General features: G+C 30.7%; 1 protein-coding gene across 1 annotated transcript; it reads left to right on the forward strand.

Moving 5' to 3' along the window:
- The first annotated feature begins 9,195 nt into the window (after positions 1 to 9,195).
- On the forward strand, positions 9,196 to 12,744 carry LOC111636993 (piggyBac transposable element-derived protein 4-like). The gene is made up of 2 exons (XM_023382397.1): positions 9,196 to 11,007; positions 11,112 to 12,744. Exons 1-2 carry the CDS (start codon positions 9,318 to 9,320, stop codon positions 11,114 to 11,116), a joined length of 1,695 nt encoding a protein of 564 aa, XP_023238165.1. The 5' UTR covers positions 9,196 to 9,317; the 3' UTR covers positions 11,117 to 12,744.
- The last annotated feature ends 6,406 nt before the right edge of the window (positions 12,745 to 19,150 follow it).

Below are 19,150 nucleotides of genomic sequence, written 5' to 3' on the forward strand. Positions count from 1 at the left end.
GGTATTGAGATTTTTTTATTTTAAAGTCGAATTTAGGTGGGGATCCTCGGGAGTTTCCCGAATCAAATAACAAAAACTAAACATTCGCATCACCGAGAATTAGTTTGAAGATTGTCGAAATTCAGAGATTACAATAATAATGTTTACGATAAAATGTACTTTTCGTCATACTGACAACGATAGGAATATTTTCGAGTTTTCTTGTGCATTCTTGACAATGTTAGGGCCCCCTCAATCGCGGGGCCCCGGTGCACAGCATCCGCCGCACCCCCCCGATGGCCGGCCCTGCATTAATCTATATGAGTTATACAGAGACTCGTGTAAGAGAGGTTGCAGCCGAAGTTTTCATCTCTAAAACGTTTACGCTAGTACCAGTCAGACGTGAAAGTCAGGATTTCTGTTTGAACAATGAAAACACAAAAAATTATCAGTAGCAAAGAACCAAATTTGTACTACAATTCGTATAGAGCAAATTGGTCATTTTTTAAGAAAATCTTAATTATTGATACTTTTATTATTAATTTAAAAATTCGCAAAATTAACAAATCCAGATCAAACCTAGCATCGCGTTTCTCAGCTTCATCAAGAATTGAAAAAAAAAAACTTAATACTGTATTTAAACAATTAGCAAAAGTACTATTTTTAACAGAGAAATCCTGATTAAGGTGCTTATACTTAGTAGATAAACATCTATAATAAATTTACACATTAATTAAAGACAAATGTTTTGTTTAGAAAATNAGTATACTTTTGTTAATCTGAACAAATTTTGTTCCTTTTTCTGCTAAATGTTCCAACCAATAACAAAAAGAAATCATGAATTAATTTTTAGAAGCATGTCAAATTTGTCTGTATTTCTTTTTTTGACTTGCTTTTCTTTATATACAACTCCACTAATCCAAACAATCCTGTACAATAATTAGTTTAGATTAGCAGAAGTACACTGTATTTTCCTTCTTTTATATTTACAAGTTCAATGTAGTTAAAGACTATATCATTTAAGTAATAGTGCAAACTAAATCTTGCTGCAACTAAATCTTATTAACTTGCATACTATTTTGTAATTGTTATACTCTACATATGTAAAATAAGTTCACATACTTAATATTATGTATCAAAGTTAAATGGCATAATAAATAAACATATAAATTTTTTTAAATTATGGTTTTATACAGGCTATGTTAAATTTATATTGTTACANTTTATTTTGAAATTACTGTCATATTACACAGTATTTAAATATTCTGTTAGTATTTTTTTATTTTTGTACAATAGCAAATACTGCATTTCACTATAGATACCAAATTCTACATATTATCTGATAATTAAATTCAACATTAAAAGAATTACACATGTGTTTCAATTTCACATTCTATCGCGAGTTTTTCCATTTTGATTTCTTATAAATCGAATGTAACAATCTACTTACATTACTGAAGATTACTCGATCACAAATACTGTCCGGAAACCTCAATAAATAAATAAATAAAAAGTAGTAGTATTTGGGAAAAAATTTTTGCTAAAAAAATGTCGATCTACAATAGTAAAAGCAACAATATATTGTAACAATTTGTTACGTAGACTATTATTAAAATACGTAGTACGATCCAAAAGTTCGGGGACTTGGCTTAAAATTCCTTACCTTAAAAAATTTATATTGCCGATGCATAACCACCTTTAAAGTAATTACCTTGGGCAACGATACACTTTTGCCAGCGCTCGTATAACTTTTGGAAGCACTGCTGGAAGCCATTTTTTGAAACCTCCCGTAAGGCCTCCTGCGATGCTGCTCTCACCTCATCTGATAACACAAAACAGCGTCCCTGCAAATGCTTTTTCATTGATGGAAACAAATAAAAATCACACAGGGCTAAATCCGGTGGATAGGCGAGGCACACCCCGCCTATTCACCGGACTTAGCCCTGTGTGATTTTTATTTGTTTCCATCAATGTATGGAAGAACATTAAAAGCAAATAAATTCACCCTCTTAAGGTGATTTTTATTTGTTTCCATCAATGTGTGGAAGCACATTAAAAGCAAATAAATTCACCCTCTTAAGGTGAATTTATTTACTTTTTGTTCGCCTTTAATATTAAGAAATAATTAATTTGAGTTGTCATTGCAGAAGGTATCAGTCTCCACTTTGCCAGATCTGTGGCCATTTACGACGAATAAATTCCCTCAAACGACATAAAATGTCTAGATAATGCTCCTTGTTTACTGTTCTGCCTTTAGGAATAAATTCTAAATGAACAATTCCTTGAGAATCAAAAAACACCTCCATCATGACTTTTCCTTTGCTCGGTGCATGTTAAGATTTTCAGTTAAAATACGCTGGCAACTAGTCTTTGATAAGTGAGTAGCCGCAGAAATTTTTTCAAGGGTTTGGCGACCATCTTTGCGAACATATTGAGAGACCAACTCAACATTTTCTTTGTTCCGTGGTCGGCCAGAGCGTTCATCGTCTGCGATGGATTCTCGGCCCTCTTTAAAACCCTGATGCCATTTGTACAGCTTTGATTTCGCCATGGTAAAATCACCGTACACCTTTCTTAGCAATTTTAAAGTCTCCGTAGGTGTTTTGACTAAACGCTGACAAAATTTAATGCTGCAGCACTGTTCTTGAAACTTCATTTTTATTACGTCGCAAAACAAAGGTAACTATCTTCGAAAGAAAACAACAGCGCTCGCGGTTTAATCACGTGACATGGGCGAAATCAATCTGAACTCGTAGGAAAGGTTTGATAGAATCAATTTCATATGCTGTAATTTCAAATACATGCTTTTGTTCTCATACATTACTGTAGTCCCCAAACTTTTGGATCGTACCACGTATATTTCTAACAACCGAAAAGCCGACCGTTTTCGACTCGCCTTTGTGTCTTCTTTCTTCGCCCTACGCGGGCTTTATTTTCACAGGGAAGTTGGCCGCCTTCGACCCTCGTTGGTGTCTTCTTTCTTCGTCCTACGCGAGTTAAGGATTACCCCGAAGAACTTGCCTTCTACTGTACTGTTTTAATATTAAAAGTGCTCAGCAAATAAACTCATAGAAACAAAACACCTTAATTTGTTGCCGAGAAATATATATTTGAAACAAACAAACGTTTTCAGTCGGATTAACAGGCCATCTTCAGGTCAAAAAACGAAAATGGAACAGATACGTTCCATGCATAGAATACAAACATTTAAATCAAAATTTTATTTATCGTTATACTGATGTGGTAAGCAGATACCTAAAAATTCTCTAATTAGACCTAATTCTTGCACTTGGTGAAAACGGGTAAGATCGGCTATAATCTAATATTTCATTTTTGTCCGAGCAATGCCGGGCTTATTTGCTAGTATTAAATATAGTGACTTACACGCAATACGAATTCGTTTAAAATGGTTTCCTTCCATAGTAATTTCTTGTCAGTTAGTTAATGTCGACTTCCAAAGATTTCATTTCAATTTTATTTCCTTTACTAAAATACGGTGTTTCTGTCTTTCCCTTTTCCCTTTATTATTCTACAATTTCTCAGCTTTTTCTTTCGTTATTTCTTCTAAAACTAGAAAAAATTTCGGTATTTTTCTTGGAAACTGCCGGCGATACGAAAATGGCGTCGGCAACAATTGACGTTTGTATTGTCTATTCGGTAACAATCGCCGCTAAAGCTGCAATCTAATTGTTGTCGTTGATGATGTCACGTTATTTATAAGGTCTTTTGTCTCATAAATTTCGTGAAATTTCGTAAAAAATTTACTCGAATATCAAGGAAAGTATTGAAAATAAAATTTTTTAGGGGTTTAGGATAGACTTTATAGTTTATCGAGTTTAAGCCCATATCTTATTTTATTAACACTGTATTAGGCGAATCATTGCAGGATGGGGTGAGAAATGAGCTATGGTATATGTTATTCGCAATTGATATTGTGTTAATGAGATAGAAAGTAATTAAAGTTGATCCATAAAAAGTTAGGAACTGATTTACAGAGAAGGGGATTAAAAAGTCGATAGAAGATTTAGTTTATGGAATTAAGATTTGGGCTGTTAGTGAGAGAAAAGAGAAGGAATTAGATGAGTTTAAAACAGAAATTTCAACTACTTAGGTTCATATTTACAGCAGAAAATGGGTTAGAGGTTGACAAATAGAATAAATGTAAGATGGCAAAAACTCAAACTAGATACTGACAGTGAATGCGATGATGTGGAGTCGTAAAAGACATATTATATGATATTTTAGCAGTGCCTTCCCTTTTATTTTCTAAGGTTAACGCACGTACGAAAATTGGCGCGCAAACCGCATTATGGCAAGGATCCTGCTCACTATTGGCACGCTGTCGCTACGCTTCGCGTTAATGTCACACAATCGCGTTAATTCTTGGCAGTTGTAGCGGACAGACAAGAGTGTCATATGTGATAAATGATGATATCAAATGTGGATAACAATGAAATGACCTACACGTGTAAATAACGGAAAAAGAACAGAGAAGGACCGCGAAGTGAAAATCTGAAAATAAATATGAAATTCAGTTGATAACATAATCGAATAAGTCGAGGCAGCTTATTGGCACGAAATTCGGGCTCGTCAATGTCAAACAATTGTTCTCATAGACTTCGGAAAGCTAAATGCTTGTAATGAAAATCACTTAGCGTGCACGGGCGAAAGCCTGGGGCCGTTCGGGCTATCAAGCTGTCTCGAATCTGTGAAATCATAACTGTGACTTATATCGACGTCCTATCTGTCTCTTTTCTCCGTTATCACCANATCAATATTTATTTATTAAAATTAATATCGAGTCAAAATTTTGTTTATGCATTTTATTATTTAAATTTTATAACAGAATTTCGTAATAGTTACCAATCAAATTAATATGTTGCATGAAACCTAATTTGTCCTGAATCCAATTGTTAATGAAGTGTAAGTAACACACTGAATTCTATAACCAGAATAAAAATGAATAGGAAACATTTATACATTTTACACGCTCATTGCGCCTCCTGCAGTTTAAATGAATGTTACACCATTTCAAATTTATTACCTTTCCTGAAACTTATACCAGGAAGTAACACTTTGAATATAAATTTAAACAATTATTATAAAAGATAAATGGAATGTATCAGAAAATACTCAAAGTATTGTGATTTTTAAATTAACAGATTACTGCCAGTACATAGATTCTGAAATATATATGCTAATGATATGCAAACTAGTAATATAAGTTATAGTTTATTTCAAGGAGTAAGCACCATTCCCTGGAATAAAGTAACTTTAACTAACTAACTAACTGTGCTTCAGCATCTAGTAGAGAGTTAGCAAGCCATCGGATTTGTTACTTTAAAACGCGTTACCAAACTATGGCCCGCTGCCACATTGTGCCACAAATGAGCTAAAATATAATTATTTATATGGAAATATCATAGATTGTAGATAAACTTACTATGTAGAAAAATTAAAATAAGTATAAGTAAAAATGACAAAATTGGTCCAATCTGAGTTTTGAATTTGACAGTAATATAAATTTTAGGAAAATTGGTGAAATAAAAAATTTGGTGACTGGATGTCGGAGCACTTTTTGTATAAGTACTATACCTACAATGAAACTTCTAAGAAAATTGATTACGAGTTTGCTGCAGCCATCGTGTTTGTGTATTGGTAAATAAATATGTTGGTTGTCTTTAATTTTTGTGTATTCATTGAACGGTATTGAACAAGATGGTTGTGTGGCCCGTGCTAGTCATTCTCTCAGTTCAGGCTCATTGTGAAAAAAGTTTGGTGACCCCTGCTTTAAAATAAATGTAATAATGCATATTGTGTGACTTCAATAACAGAAAGTAATCTTATATGAGCAGAAAAAAAAGTGAAAAAATTTAAACTGATATTTCTCAGAAACACATCAAAAAGTGTGGGCCATAAACTAAAGATATAAGAATTCAAAATAACTAATTTTGTTCACTTCTAGTGAAAATAAGAAATATACTGATTTTATAATTTTCTATTCCTTCTTTTGGAATCAACTAATTATAAATCATACTATAACTTATATAATTTGTAATTGGTCCATCAATTCGAGATGATCAATTATCCATTTTCTATTTATTAACAATTTTAAAAAGCTAATCACAAAAGAATGGTGTAAAAAGTTAGGCAAGTAAGGTAATTCAGTAAGTAACGTTCTCCAAAAAATGACAGAAGTTATACACCTTTGTATTCCTTGAGTCTGCTTTGAATAGTATCCATATACTAAATACTGGATACATCACTGGTTTATTCTCATCTTTCCACTGGTCAAGTTTAGTTTGAATGCTCTTCACCAATATCAGCTTTAATAGTGTTGCATAATAGCAAAATGCAGAAAACAGGAAAATAAAATTGTTGGCAAAACCTGGGGAGCTAAATTAGAATGATGTGGCTGTGTGTGGTCTAGGGCCATGATTTGCTCGTGACTGGTTTAGAATTTTGAAGATAATATCAAATGAATATCATAAATTATCAATTGCTGTCATTTACTATTGAAAACAAAATAACAACTAATAAATTCTGTAGAATTTTTTAAATTATTCAACAGGAAATTAATGAAAAATGCATATTTAACTTATTTTTAATTGTTTTTCATATTTTCATCATACAAGAAAATGAATATATTTTTGAATTGACTAATCTGAAACACAAAAGAAAAAATTCAAAATATAAAATAACAATAAAATCTATTTTTTAGGAATAATATTGCTATTTTAATTGAAAACTATGTTTAGAATTTATCTATTATCAGTTTAATCAAATACCAAACTATTTTGCAATGGAAATATTGAAATTACTTTCACTGCAAAAATAGAAACTAATACTTTAACAATTATTAGGAATTTGAATTTCTTACTGTGTACATAAGTATTTAGTTACTAGAAACTATAATCATGTTACATTTTAAATTGATCAATTGTTAATGATAAAATTTAATTTACATACTATAAAACAGTCTCTCTTCAATTTTCAAATAAATTTAGTTATTATATTTTTCTAAACCATACTTAAATGGAATTATATTGTTTCATAAAAACTTTCATAATTTTATTTTGAAAATTTCTTTTGGTCCAATATTTGACAGAATGAGTTTGCATGTATTTTATCAATTCTAAAATTAAGTGCATTGTTATGAAGATAATGAAATTACAAATAATTCTAGAATTTAAATCTTTATGATGCAAAATCTCTTGAAATTACAAATAGAAGTATGTTCTTGATATTTTTATTGCAAAAGTGAAAAAAATTTATTAGTCATAGCCTGAATAAAAATCTAGCAATATTATATGATTACTATATTCTGGGCCTTGCATTATATATGATTATATGCAAAAAAATTGTTTTCAATATAAGTTTAATATTAAACAAATTTTAGTTTACACAGCATACTAGTAACTCAATTATGAATTTTTACCTAATAAAGAACTAACAATCTTAAGTACAACATTAAAGTTGAACTATAGTATAGAAACAATTGCAAAACAAGTATAATAAATGATGAAAAAAAAAATATGATTAAATTCACTAAGGTATAAAAGAGGCTTAAAAGTGATTCAATAAAAAATCTTATCCAATTCGTATCTATAAACCTTTTACCGGTGTGCGTATCATCACTCTACAACAGTTACAAACATTTTCGAACCGTTACGGTTCTTCTTCAGGTAACAATCCCCTAACAGAATGCGGTTCAAAGTTGTTACGAAATACGATCCGGAACGATGTCCTGACCAGATGACATCACTACGGATGTTTATAGATACGAGTTGGATTACAGTAATATTGTGCAGATATTCCATCATTTTTAAAAAATCTTATGTTTTCCATTTTATCCAAGCTTTCAGTTTTCTGAGATAGCATCAGTCAACATTATCTCAGATAATTGGGGTTCTACTGTCTTATCAATTCATGCACAAAACCAATACAAAACTATTACAATATATTGGAATATAATAGTTTTGAGAATAAAAATATATATTGTAGTTACAGTTTAATATATCTCACATCAAATTAAATGATTAAAATTAAGAGAAACAAATCATTTTGTAGTACATGCTATTATTTTAAACTTTGTTTAAAAATTTTTTCAGTTGTGTTTGTTTTATGACAGTTCCTTTCTTCTTTGCTACAATGTTCTACAGTCCATATCAGCCATTTATTCATTACTGTCAAGATTAAAAGTACTAAAGTATTTATGTGCTCACTACATTGAATTACAGGTTTGCTTTGGATAATGTGGAATCAGAGTGTTATTGTACAAGTATTGCATAATTAATTCTCAAATACTTTGTACCATATGAAATAAACACAAACCAAAATTACAAACTCTTAAAACTGTTCATAAATGCTAAGCTATTTTTGTTTTTATAGGAATTATTATCCATTTGTATATTATGCCTTTTTCCACTTTGAACTTTCTTTTGAATTAGGACATTTTATACCAAGGGAAGAGCTCTTTCTTTGGCTTGCTTGTCCTTACTTCCCTCAGAATGTAGGCTTTTTTTTAACTTCTTACATACAGATGAAGACATGTAAGCCAAAGAACTGAGAAGACTTAGTTTTAATTTGAAATTGTGTGATCCTCTTCCCTGAGTATAATAAGTGCTAGTTCACAAGAAAGTCCAAAGTGGACAAAGGTATAATATATAACTAAGGACAAGAAGCATGTATCAAAAAATATTATTGATTTGTATCAATATAATTTTACAATTATCACATAATATATAAGTTATAATGTCACTTTTTGTATTGAATATTAAATCACTAATTGCTACTATATCAGTGTGTTTTGCAGTTTAGTAAAACATTTGAATCAACTAATAATTATTCAAGTAAGAAATAAATCAATAGTTTTCTTATTTATTATTTGAACTTCTGTTGATTTCAATGATAAATTATACATTGTTGATTTGTATTCAATACAGAAATCCATGAATGTCAACAATATATTATAAGGTAACAAGTAATAAGAACATTTAAACTTAATCTCAAGTATTTTCTATATGTAAAGTAACATTTTACTATAAATAACAATTTTCAGTGTTTTGTATATCAAGAATTTACAAATACTGAGTGTTTATTATAGTAGTCCTTTAGAATTAAATTTCTTAAAACTTTTTATATAGTTTTATTATAAAATGAAAAAAATTATTTAAACAAAATTTATTCAAGCTTGCTATTTTATCATTGATATACGAATTCTGTTAATGATTCACGAAATATATTTATTTTTTACATTAACTATATTTAAAAATTCCTATAATTTTAATAATAATCTTCCAAAATTATAGATTTGAAATGATAGAAGAAAAGAAGTCATGAAGAAAAATGTAAAAAGTTTTTATAGCAAACGGATAAAATCTGAAACTTTCTCAGATAATTCCAGGAGTTCTTTGGAGACAGATTCTGAGACTGATTCTTGGAGTGACAACTTAGATCATTATAGTTCAAGTTCAGAGACATCTGATCAGTTAAGTGATTGCGATGATGCTGGCCAACCTATGCAGTGGAAAACAGATGATGATGCTGAATTTAAAAGTGAAATAACTACTGATATAGGATGGACAGATGTTACAAAAACTAATAGAAGAAAAATTATTCTTAATAAAAAACCTAGTATAAATTCTAAACTTCCTTCTAATCCAACACCAATAGATTGCTTTAGGCTTTTTTTAACTGATGATGTGTTGAAATATATTGTAGAAGAAACAAACAAAAATGCAGATTGTATTCTGTTGAATGATGAAACTAGTCAAGAAAATGATCCATCTCAGAAACACACATCAAAAGAAGAAATAGAAATATTTATTGGTCTCCTTCTATGGATGAATTTGGTGGAATTTCCAAGTTTAGATTACTATTGGAGCAGTGATATACTATATAAAAGCAATATTTCAAATATTATGAATAAAAATAGGTTTGAGACCATATTCAGGTTTTGGCCCTTGTCAAAAAAAGAACATGAATTAGAAGATGATCACAGTTATAAAGTAAGGTATATAATAAGTATACTTGTTCAAAAGTTCAAAGAAATTAGGATACCAGGGACTGTTCTAACTATTTGTAAATATAATTTGCCAATAAGATATTCCAATCCACAGAAGAAACACATTAAAATTTTTAAATTGTGTAGTGCTGATAGTTATACTTATAACCTGATGCTCTATGAAGGAAAACAAAATTTTGATCCAACAGAAATTGTTTTGAAAATTTGTGAAGATTATTTAGATAATGGTAGGGTTCTTGCTACCGATGAATTTTTTACATCTGTATATTTAGCTGATAGTCTCTTAAAAAGAAATACTCATTTGGTTGGGACTCTTGAACCAAACAGAAAAGGAATTCCTTATGAAGTGGTTTGTAATGAGCTTAAAAGAGGGCAAATATATGGTAAAATAAATGAAAATGGTGTGATAATTGCAAAGTGGAAAGATAAGAAAGATTTCCTGATGTTATCAACATACCATAACTTAGATATTGTTAAAATAGAAAAGAGAAATAGAAATGGGGAATATGTTGTAAAACCAAAAATTGTTATGGATTATAAAGCAGGAATAGTTAAAGCAAATATATCACATCAGATACCAAGTTTTATACCCCTCTTACAAGAATTTCTTAATTGGTATCATAAAGTGGCATTGGAAGTCATTTTTGAAAGTTCAGTGATTAATGCTTATGTTATTCACAAAGAGAATAATCCTGGTTTAATAATGACCATGAAAAAATTCAAAGAACATTTGATAAAAGCAATGTTGAAAATTGATGAATATGATGAAAATAAACAAGTGAAATCTGAAAAACTTGAACACAAATTTGAAAAAACTACACTTGTGACTGCAAGTAACAGAAGAATCAGGAAACGATGTATACACTGCTATGCAAATATTAAGAGAGTTAATGGAAGTAAATATGCTGCATATGCAGCAAAAAAAGTTTCCACATTCTGTTCAATCTGTCCTGACAAACCTTTTATTTGCAAGGAATGTTTTTCGTTTCATGTAGATACATGTATGTAATTTTAAAGAAATTTCATAATTTAAGAAAACTTTAAAAATTAGAACATTTTCTCAATTATAAATGAAATTATATAATATACTAAATTTTTTTTTCAGGTTAGTTTTATAATTATTAAATGAAAGGAAGAGAAAACTTGCCAAGTCAATTAAAAAGAAAGATTTGTCTGTAATTTATGCTGAAATTTTATATTGAATTACACAAATTATTTTCTATTAAAAGCTGTGAGAATGAATGCTATTTCAAAAATGAAGATATTTTTGCCAGATATTATTTAAAAAGACTAGAAAATCAAAGGATTTGATTTAAAAAAAATCATGTTTTCCAGGAGTATTTGGCATTAATGTTCCAGAAATGATTCAGGAGTTTGTAAGATTGAATATCATGAAGATATAAGGATTGGAAGTTTAATAGTGGCAACTCTGAAATTACAATATGTACAAAAAACATACATGTTTCAGATTTTCACTGCCCTACAGAATAGTCACTAGCAATGTGGAAGGTGCCAGATGCCATCAGCAGAACCTGTTTGGTTGATTGCCTGAATAGAGTGGTCTACTGCCTGAAGAATATCTGGAATAGTTCTGAACCATCCACTGCACAGATGGTTCAGAACTATTCCATCTAGGGATCAAGTCAAAGACACATGGTCTTAATTCTGGAGAATACAGTGGATTGTAGAGAACTTCCCAGCCCCAGTGACTTAACAATGTGATCACACATTGTGCAACATGCACTTGAGCATTATCATTCAAGATGATGGGTGGGTTCTGCAGAAAGTGTTTCTGCTTTACTCTCAAAGCTGGTCGTACATTGTTCTGAAAATGTAGACTGCTGTATGTTTACAGTCTGGCCTGGAGTTTGGCATTCACTTGTTGTTTACTTGCATAGAGACAACCCAAATGAGGCTTGTTTCTTGTTTTTGCATCCTGCAATAAAGGCTTTTACCCATCTTGCAATTGTTCTATGTGATAATGCAGATTTCCCACAAGCCTCTAAGAATCCTTGGCAACAGTCATGCAGTATGACCTCTGGCACTTTCAATCTTTGTCCAACTTTGCTGCTCCAATTTTGAGAACATCATGATTAGACCAAGTGGTAGCAACAGGTCTTACTCTTGTCACTTCACAGGCACATGGAGTTGGATGGTAAAGTCCATTTGCTCTCATGTAAGGTAGGTAAGTAATCAACATCTGATGTAGGTGGCATTAGCTGTGCATTGAGTTTGGTTTCTATAGCACTGTTGCCACTATTAAATTTCCAACCCAGATATTTCATTCTGATGTGATTTTTCTACAAAACTTGTTGTTTGTACTTTCAGAATGTAATTCTTTTTTCATAAGGAAAAAATTTCAGTTATACTTTTGGCATATTGGAAATTTCAAGAAGTGAGCAGTTATGAACATTTATCTATATTTTTGCTCTTTGTGTTGTAATTTGAAAAATATAAATTTCATTACTAATACATATTAATGTAAAAAAAGGGTAAAAAATTGACGTAATTTTTTAAATGCAAAATTATGAGAAACCAATTGAAATTGTCCAGTTATCTAAGAAATATTTGAGTGTTTACCCTTTGTATTCCAGTACTAGTGCCTTAATGAATTGAAATATTCCATGGAAAATTGAAATATATGTAATTTGATATCGTTAATGATATTAAAATGATCATTCATATAAGTGTAAAATATAAGTAAAGACTTAAAATAGAGATCTGTAAATAGAAAAATCTTGCAGAAATTTTGTATGAATTTATTTTGTCATTTGTAAGTTCTTTCTCCAATAAAATAATAATTATATAATGGATGCTCATAAATGTAAAATTAATTTGATTATATAACNATAAGACCGGATATCAGCTAACGGGGATTTCAACCGAACAGTAATGCACCCCAACAACTTGTATGGGACTGAAATTAACCCCGGATAACATACTTAAACACGATATACACATCCATTTTATTAATTTAATTAAGCTATGTATTAATACTAAATTAAAAATAAATATTACTACCAATTTGCAGCTAGTACAAAATCAACCGGTACCGGGAGATAGGTTGCGACGTCAATGGAATCATGCTCGACGTTCCAAACGCTATTGTCAAACTTCTAGGCTTACAGGATGGCGGCACTCAACGTTCGACGTTCACGTTTTAGAGATAAAAACTTCGGCCGCAACCTCTCCAATATCGTGAGAACAGTTCTGGACGACAACAGGTAGAAATGTCCTCTAGTTCTCTAGTCAGAGAAATATTAGTCCCAGAAAATACATTCGAAATTTCTAATACCCAGCAGAAAGGTAGAATCTCCTTGTCAATTTCACTTATCTAATCCTCAATAGCGATTCTTTGTCTTCCTCTTCCACGTGTCCGTTATGGCTCATAATGGATGCTCATAAATGTAAAATTAATTTGATTATATAACAATAAATGAAAATTACAATTTTACTACATTTTGTATTTTATATTTGTTTATTATTTACAGTTTATTTATGGAACATAAACAAACTAAATCACTTCTTAGAATGTAATTATAAATACTTTAATTAGTTCGGGTTCATACAGCGAACCACTAAGATTTTTCCTACTGATCGAGATCGCTTGTTTAGCAAGCAACCTGTTCTTTGATGATTCAATAGTTAAGTAGCTGGAGTTAAGATGTTGCTGTTTGTGACGAGATAGCAAATCATTGCGGGGTATGATTTCATAGCTTGAGCGGGTGCTTAAGTGTATCTGAGTGTTTTTAATTCCACGTGATTCAAGATTCAGCGAATAAAGTACCATGCTTTTCGTTTTTTTTTTTCTAAAATTTAAAATTTTTTATTATTTAAGTTATTTCGATAAATATAAAATGACTGATATCATTATCCTGTTNCTAAGACCGTAACGCTACGCATTTTTCTTCGACGACCTTCGATGGACCACGGAATTCTCTTCTTAAAAGAGGAAACTCACGTCCAACTTGACTCATCTCTCGTTCAAAAGGTTCTCCTCGAGCAGGTAACAAAACAGGTAAAAAAAGGTTTTTTTACCTGTTTCCAGCCAAGAGTGACTGGTCCTTTTACCTGTTTCCCGGTGCTACTACAAAACTCGTCCTTCACAATCGGACAGTAAAAGGGGATTCAACCCCAGAATTGTACTTACACAAAGAAACAGAAACAGACTATCCATTCCAAGACCAAAAGTACAGGGGTAGATAAAAAGGAAACATGTATAAAAAATATATATACCTTTTGTTGTTATCGAAACCGTGTTGTTGTTTATGTATTGTATACTGGCACGTCTAACCAACACTTAGCATCTTTATTTAGTTAGTATGCAATATATATACCTGGCGTACTACCACAAGAAGCACGCACGCACGCACACACATCAATGAAACTTTTTGTCGTTTTTTAGACTTTTTTTGAGTTCAGGAGGTCTCAAAACATGATTTGCAAAAAGTCGGAGGATCAAATTTGACACGATTCACGATTGTCCCTTGTTATGTATTTATGTATACAAATATCCAGGACACTACAAGTTCATTGTACTGTAAATACAAAAATACTATATCCAAACGGCATCTTCGCTTGGCCTTTTTTATACCAGGACTCAGAAGATGCCGTTTGGATAGTCTATGTGTTTTCAATGAACTTAAATGTTCTAGATTTTTATATGTAGTATGTATTTTTATTAATTCAAAATCTTCACGCATTGTCGTGAACGGATTCGATACACTTTGGGGTATATATTTTTATTAATTTTAAATATTTCGTGTAAAATAGGCGAATAGATTCGATACACTAAATCAATAAAAATATATAATCTACTACCTACTGTGTATGGCTTATATATCCATTGATATATACTCAATATCTCGTTTTTGGAATGGCTACCCAAATTATGAATGATATCCTTATTAAATTATTTTTTAAGTTGCTATACTATACGCGTCAACATAACAAGTAAGTATAATGAGTGATGTTTTTGTAACAATATATTTTTGATGTTAAAATCAATTCAACATTTCATTAAGTAATGATATTTATTAATTATTTATTTCAATTAATGATTTGTTTGGAAAATTTTATGAAACGAGCAAGATAAATATAACTTTACAGAATCCTATCGTATACACAGCAATGAATTTTATAAATTACCTTAATTTATGAAAATATTTTAAAAGAAAAGAAAAGAAAAGAAAGAAAATGGTCAACTCTGTTAGTACACGTATGTTGAATTCAGTAAAGAATTCAATGTATTTCGTTTTGTTTTATGTTTATGGGTAGAGAGGATGAACAGGAGATAGTGTATTGACTAAGTACGCAAGTCGAATTTTTTGCTTTTTTGACTTTAGAGAGAAATTCGGTATCTTTTTACAATTCTTTTCATCCTTATTTGTACTTTTCGAGTGGAATTTCTTACTACATGGATTGAAAGAATATCTTTATCAAAGAAGTTAAAACCTCTTCCGCTCAGTCAAGCAGTAAAATGAATTCCTTTTTATTTTATATGTAGTGAGAAGTGATAAATATGTTTCTGTAAAAATTAGCTAATTTAATTTAAATATTAAACACGAACAAAGTTTTAAAGTATAATTCAATTTAATATTAATGTATAATAAGCAATTACTGAAGAAATAACTATAGAAAAGTTTTTAAGTTTTACTGTAAAAATCAAGTGAATTTCTTTAAAACTACGATATCAAATATTGAATAGTTTAATGCTCTTTTCAGATACAAAAACTTCTAACATTTTTAGATACCCGCATTTCCCTAAAATCGTAAATTCAAAAATTATTACTTTTGTTTGACATAAAACTTTGCTTAANATAATATATGTTTGAGGATTATAGAATGCAACCTTTGAGATTTATTACAATGTATGCTAAATAATATCACAATAAAATTAGATGGCACCGTAAAAAATTAATGTATTTCCTTATTCAACGAGATGGAAAGAGGATGCAGAAAGAGTATATGCACAGAAAGCGTAATTTCTAGGAGAAATTATTTCATTTATGGCCATTATAAAATAAATGAAAAAATATGCTTATGTTTTGGAATATTTGATAGAAACAGTATTATTATAGATTTGATATTATTTATTTTTACATTATTCTTAGAAACATACAGAACGGTGCCCATAGATCAGGCAGAGAGGCAACTGCCCCAGGCGCCAAATCTGAAAAGCTACTAAAATGGCATCATAATATTTATAGAAATATTCTATTGTATATTGGTGCTGTTCTTAGGCTTGCCTTAGACGCGAAAATTATTCGGAACGGCCCGGAAAACACACCATAAATCATAGATAAGGTTTCGATTGATTGATTAAATAGTGCATGTGAGGTATCGGTATATTCCGGTTAAATGACAACCGTAATTATTTCCATTGAGAGACGGAATTGGGCAGAATGGTGATAATTAGATGAAGTAGTAAAACAAAATAATAGTGAATTTTAAAAAAGTTATATAATTTCACGTGCATAAACACAGTTTATTTAAAATCGTAACCATAATTACATTTTTTAATATTGTGGATGTAGAACCATAAGCGACTAACTCAAAATTTAAAAATTTTTCAATAATTGAGGACCATATTCCAAATGATTAGTCTACGTAATATGGCAAATTTTCAAATCCCGTTTTCTGAAAATTAGTTTCAAAGTTAGCCGCTTAAGGATCTATATCCCATAATATTTATTACGGTAATAATAATCTTACAGCATAAAAAAGACGTATAGAGATTATGGGAAGGGAGAATTCGTTTGTATCTGACGATTGGTAAAGGAGGGTGAGTCTTTGATGACTTAAGATTACACCCATCGTTTATTTTTTCTCAAGTCATCATAAAATTTCCCGAAAATAATTTCAGTGTATTTGCAAATGGTTTAAACTTTGGTCTGATGATATAATTAGAGATTGGAATACCTTGATTTTTGATTACTTGTGATAATGAGGGAAGGGGAATCAAAAAATGGCCAATTTTTGCTGATATACTTAAACGATTGTTTGTTAAGTTAACTGTCAAGTTATGGTAACGCAACACTTGGGCGATCTGTCTAGGGGGATGCCTTCCGGTAGGTCTTTTTAAGTGAAACTGGCCTCTGCGTAGGCGTTACAGACGTGGAGAAAAGCTGGAAAACTCCACGTGACCAGCCCGTCCGAGCGAGGCGTTAACCCACGACCGAACTCCCAGTGTTAAGGTACGAAGACCGCTTGGCCACTGGTGGGCCTATACTTGGATGACCTTTACAAATGATAGAACTAGACCTACTTTTTGTTTATTTGGAATATAAAAAATGTTTGTGGTCTGCTCAATCGTAAATTTCGGGTATCACTGATCTATGTTTATGTTATGGATGTTCAATGAACAACATATAATCAATGGAGCGATATAAAAAAGGATCTATAACTTAATGCTAATCGATAGAAAGGGGTATATAGACATGATTATGATCTAGTTATTCTGGAGGGAACTTTAAACCTAAGAGAGTAATTGTATATTCTGTCACTAAAATATTTATAGATTAAAATTCGGTCGAAATACTTAAATCTTTCTTTGAAATTAGGTAGTCCCAGTCTAATTCTTACGACATCGGTATTATTAGTGTAGGGAAGATTACAAAATTTGTTTAAAAGAAATACAGTATACTTTTAGTATTTCCTTAGTAATTTTGTTTAATAAAGGGGTTGGCATTACCCAGATTGATAAGCAGTAATCTATTAAAAACTGGAAATTTGTAAAGAAAATCAACCTTAGTACAGTTTTTAGGATATAGGTTTACAAACCGTCATAAAATTCTCCAGCGAATTGTGATAGATTTTGCGATTTTTTCTATATGACATTTAAAGGTAGAAAATTTATTTTATAATTGATCTTTAGGTTTCTAAATATTCTTTTTATTTTTAAATCATTGTTAATTATTTTATTCTTTATATGTGCATTTTTTATATCACGAAGATATACTGTTCATTATGCAAAACGTTACAGAATTTATACATTAGGGAAATACTATATATAAAAGAAAATGGTATAGAAAATGAGAGAAAAATTATTATAATATATTTTTGTAATTGAAAGTATAATTTTCATTAAAGCTGTTTATATTTATTAAATTACGTCCATATATATCATCAAGATTCTTACATATCTTTCTTAATGCTTGTAAGATCCTTTCTTGTTTTCTTCAGAAAGTTTAGTTCTCTTCGTGAACAATACATTTGTTCTGTTCTGTTCTGACAATATTCGATTATTTCGAAACAGTCTATTAAATACTTTTTAACAGCAATAATAAAATTCGCCACTGATTCATTGAAAACCATTTGATACACATAATTTTCATTCTGCACATGACTTTTATAGTAGCAAACTCAGTAAGGTAAGTAATCCTATTGTTAAGAATCCAATTCCGAAGATACGAATCAGGGTCAACCAGAGATGAAGACGCTCAACCAGAGATGAAGATGTTAAGATAATTCAAATGATCTGATGTCTGCGGACATCAGATCATTTGAATTATCTTGAACAGATCTGGATTCTTTGCTACCCTAACATGTACAGTAAACTTTCAGTAAATTACATTTTGTCTTTACTAAGATTCACAGTAACGAACATTTCAAAATCGAGCGAGAATTACGAGTGACTCCGCGCCAAGTGAAAAAGTCACTGACTGACTCATATATGTAGGAATTAGAGTTGTCGATTTTCGGGGATTGATTTCTCCGGTTCCTAAACGCCTACAGTAATTCTGAGAATTTTATTCGAAATACAATTGTTTTATTAGGCATTGTGCAAAATTTCAGATTTTTCTATAAAAAGGGGTTGTCGGAATCGAAATACAGTAGAACCTCCATTATCCGGACCTCCATTATCCGGACCTCCATTATCCGGATTTTCGATTATCCGGATTGTTCAAAATAAACAAAAATTTTACGAATTTGCTGATTTGCACTTGGCGAATTACGACACTGTTTATGTACGTGATGGAATGCATAACTTTTTTGTTTCAACAACATCTCACCCATCACAGTGGTCGTAAACTCTTAAATATATTTTACGTAGTAATAAAAATATAACTTGACATACGTATTTATAAATAATTTATATTCAAATTACATCATTTCTATGACCAAGGGCGGCGTAAGGCATGG

The sequence above is a fragment of the Centruroides sculpturatus genome, unplaced genomic scaffold (assembly GCF_000671375.1).
Source record: "Centruroides sculpturatus isolate CEXI.00-Female unplaced genomic scaffold, Cexi_2.0 scaffold610, whole genome shotgun sequence".
NCBI classification, from domain to species: Eukaryota; Metazoa; Arthropoda; class Arachnida; order Scorpiones; family Buthidae; genus Centruroides; species Centruroides sculpturatus.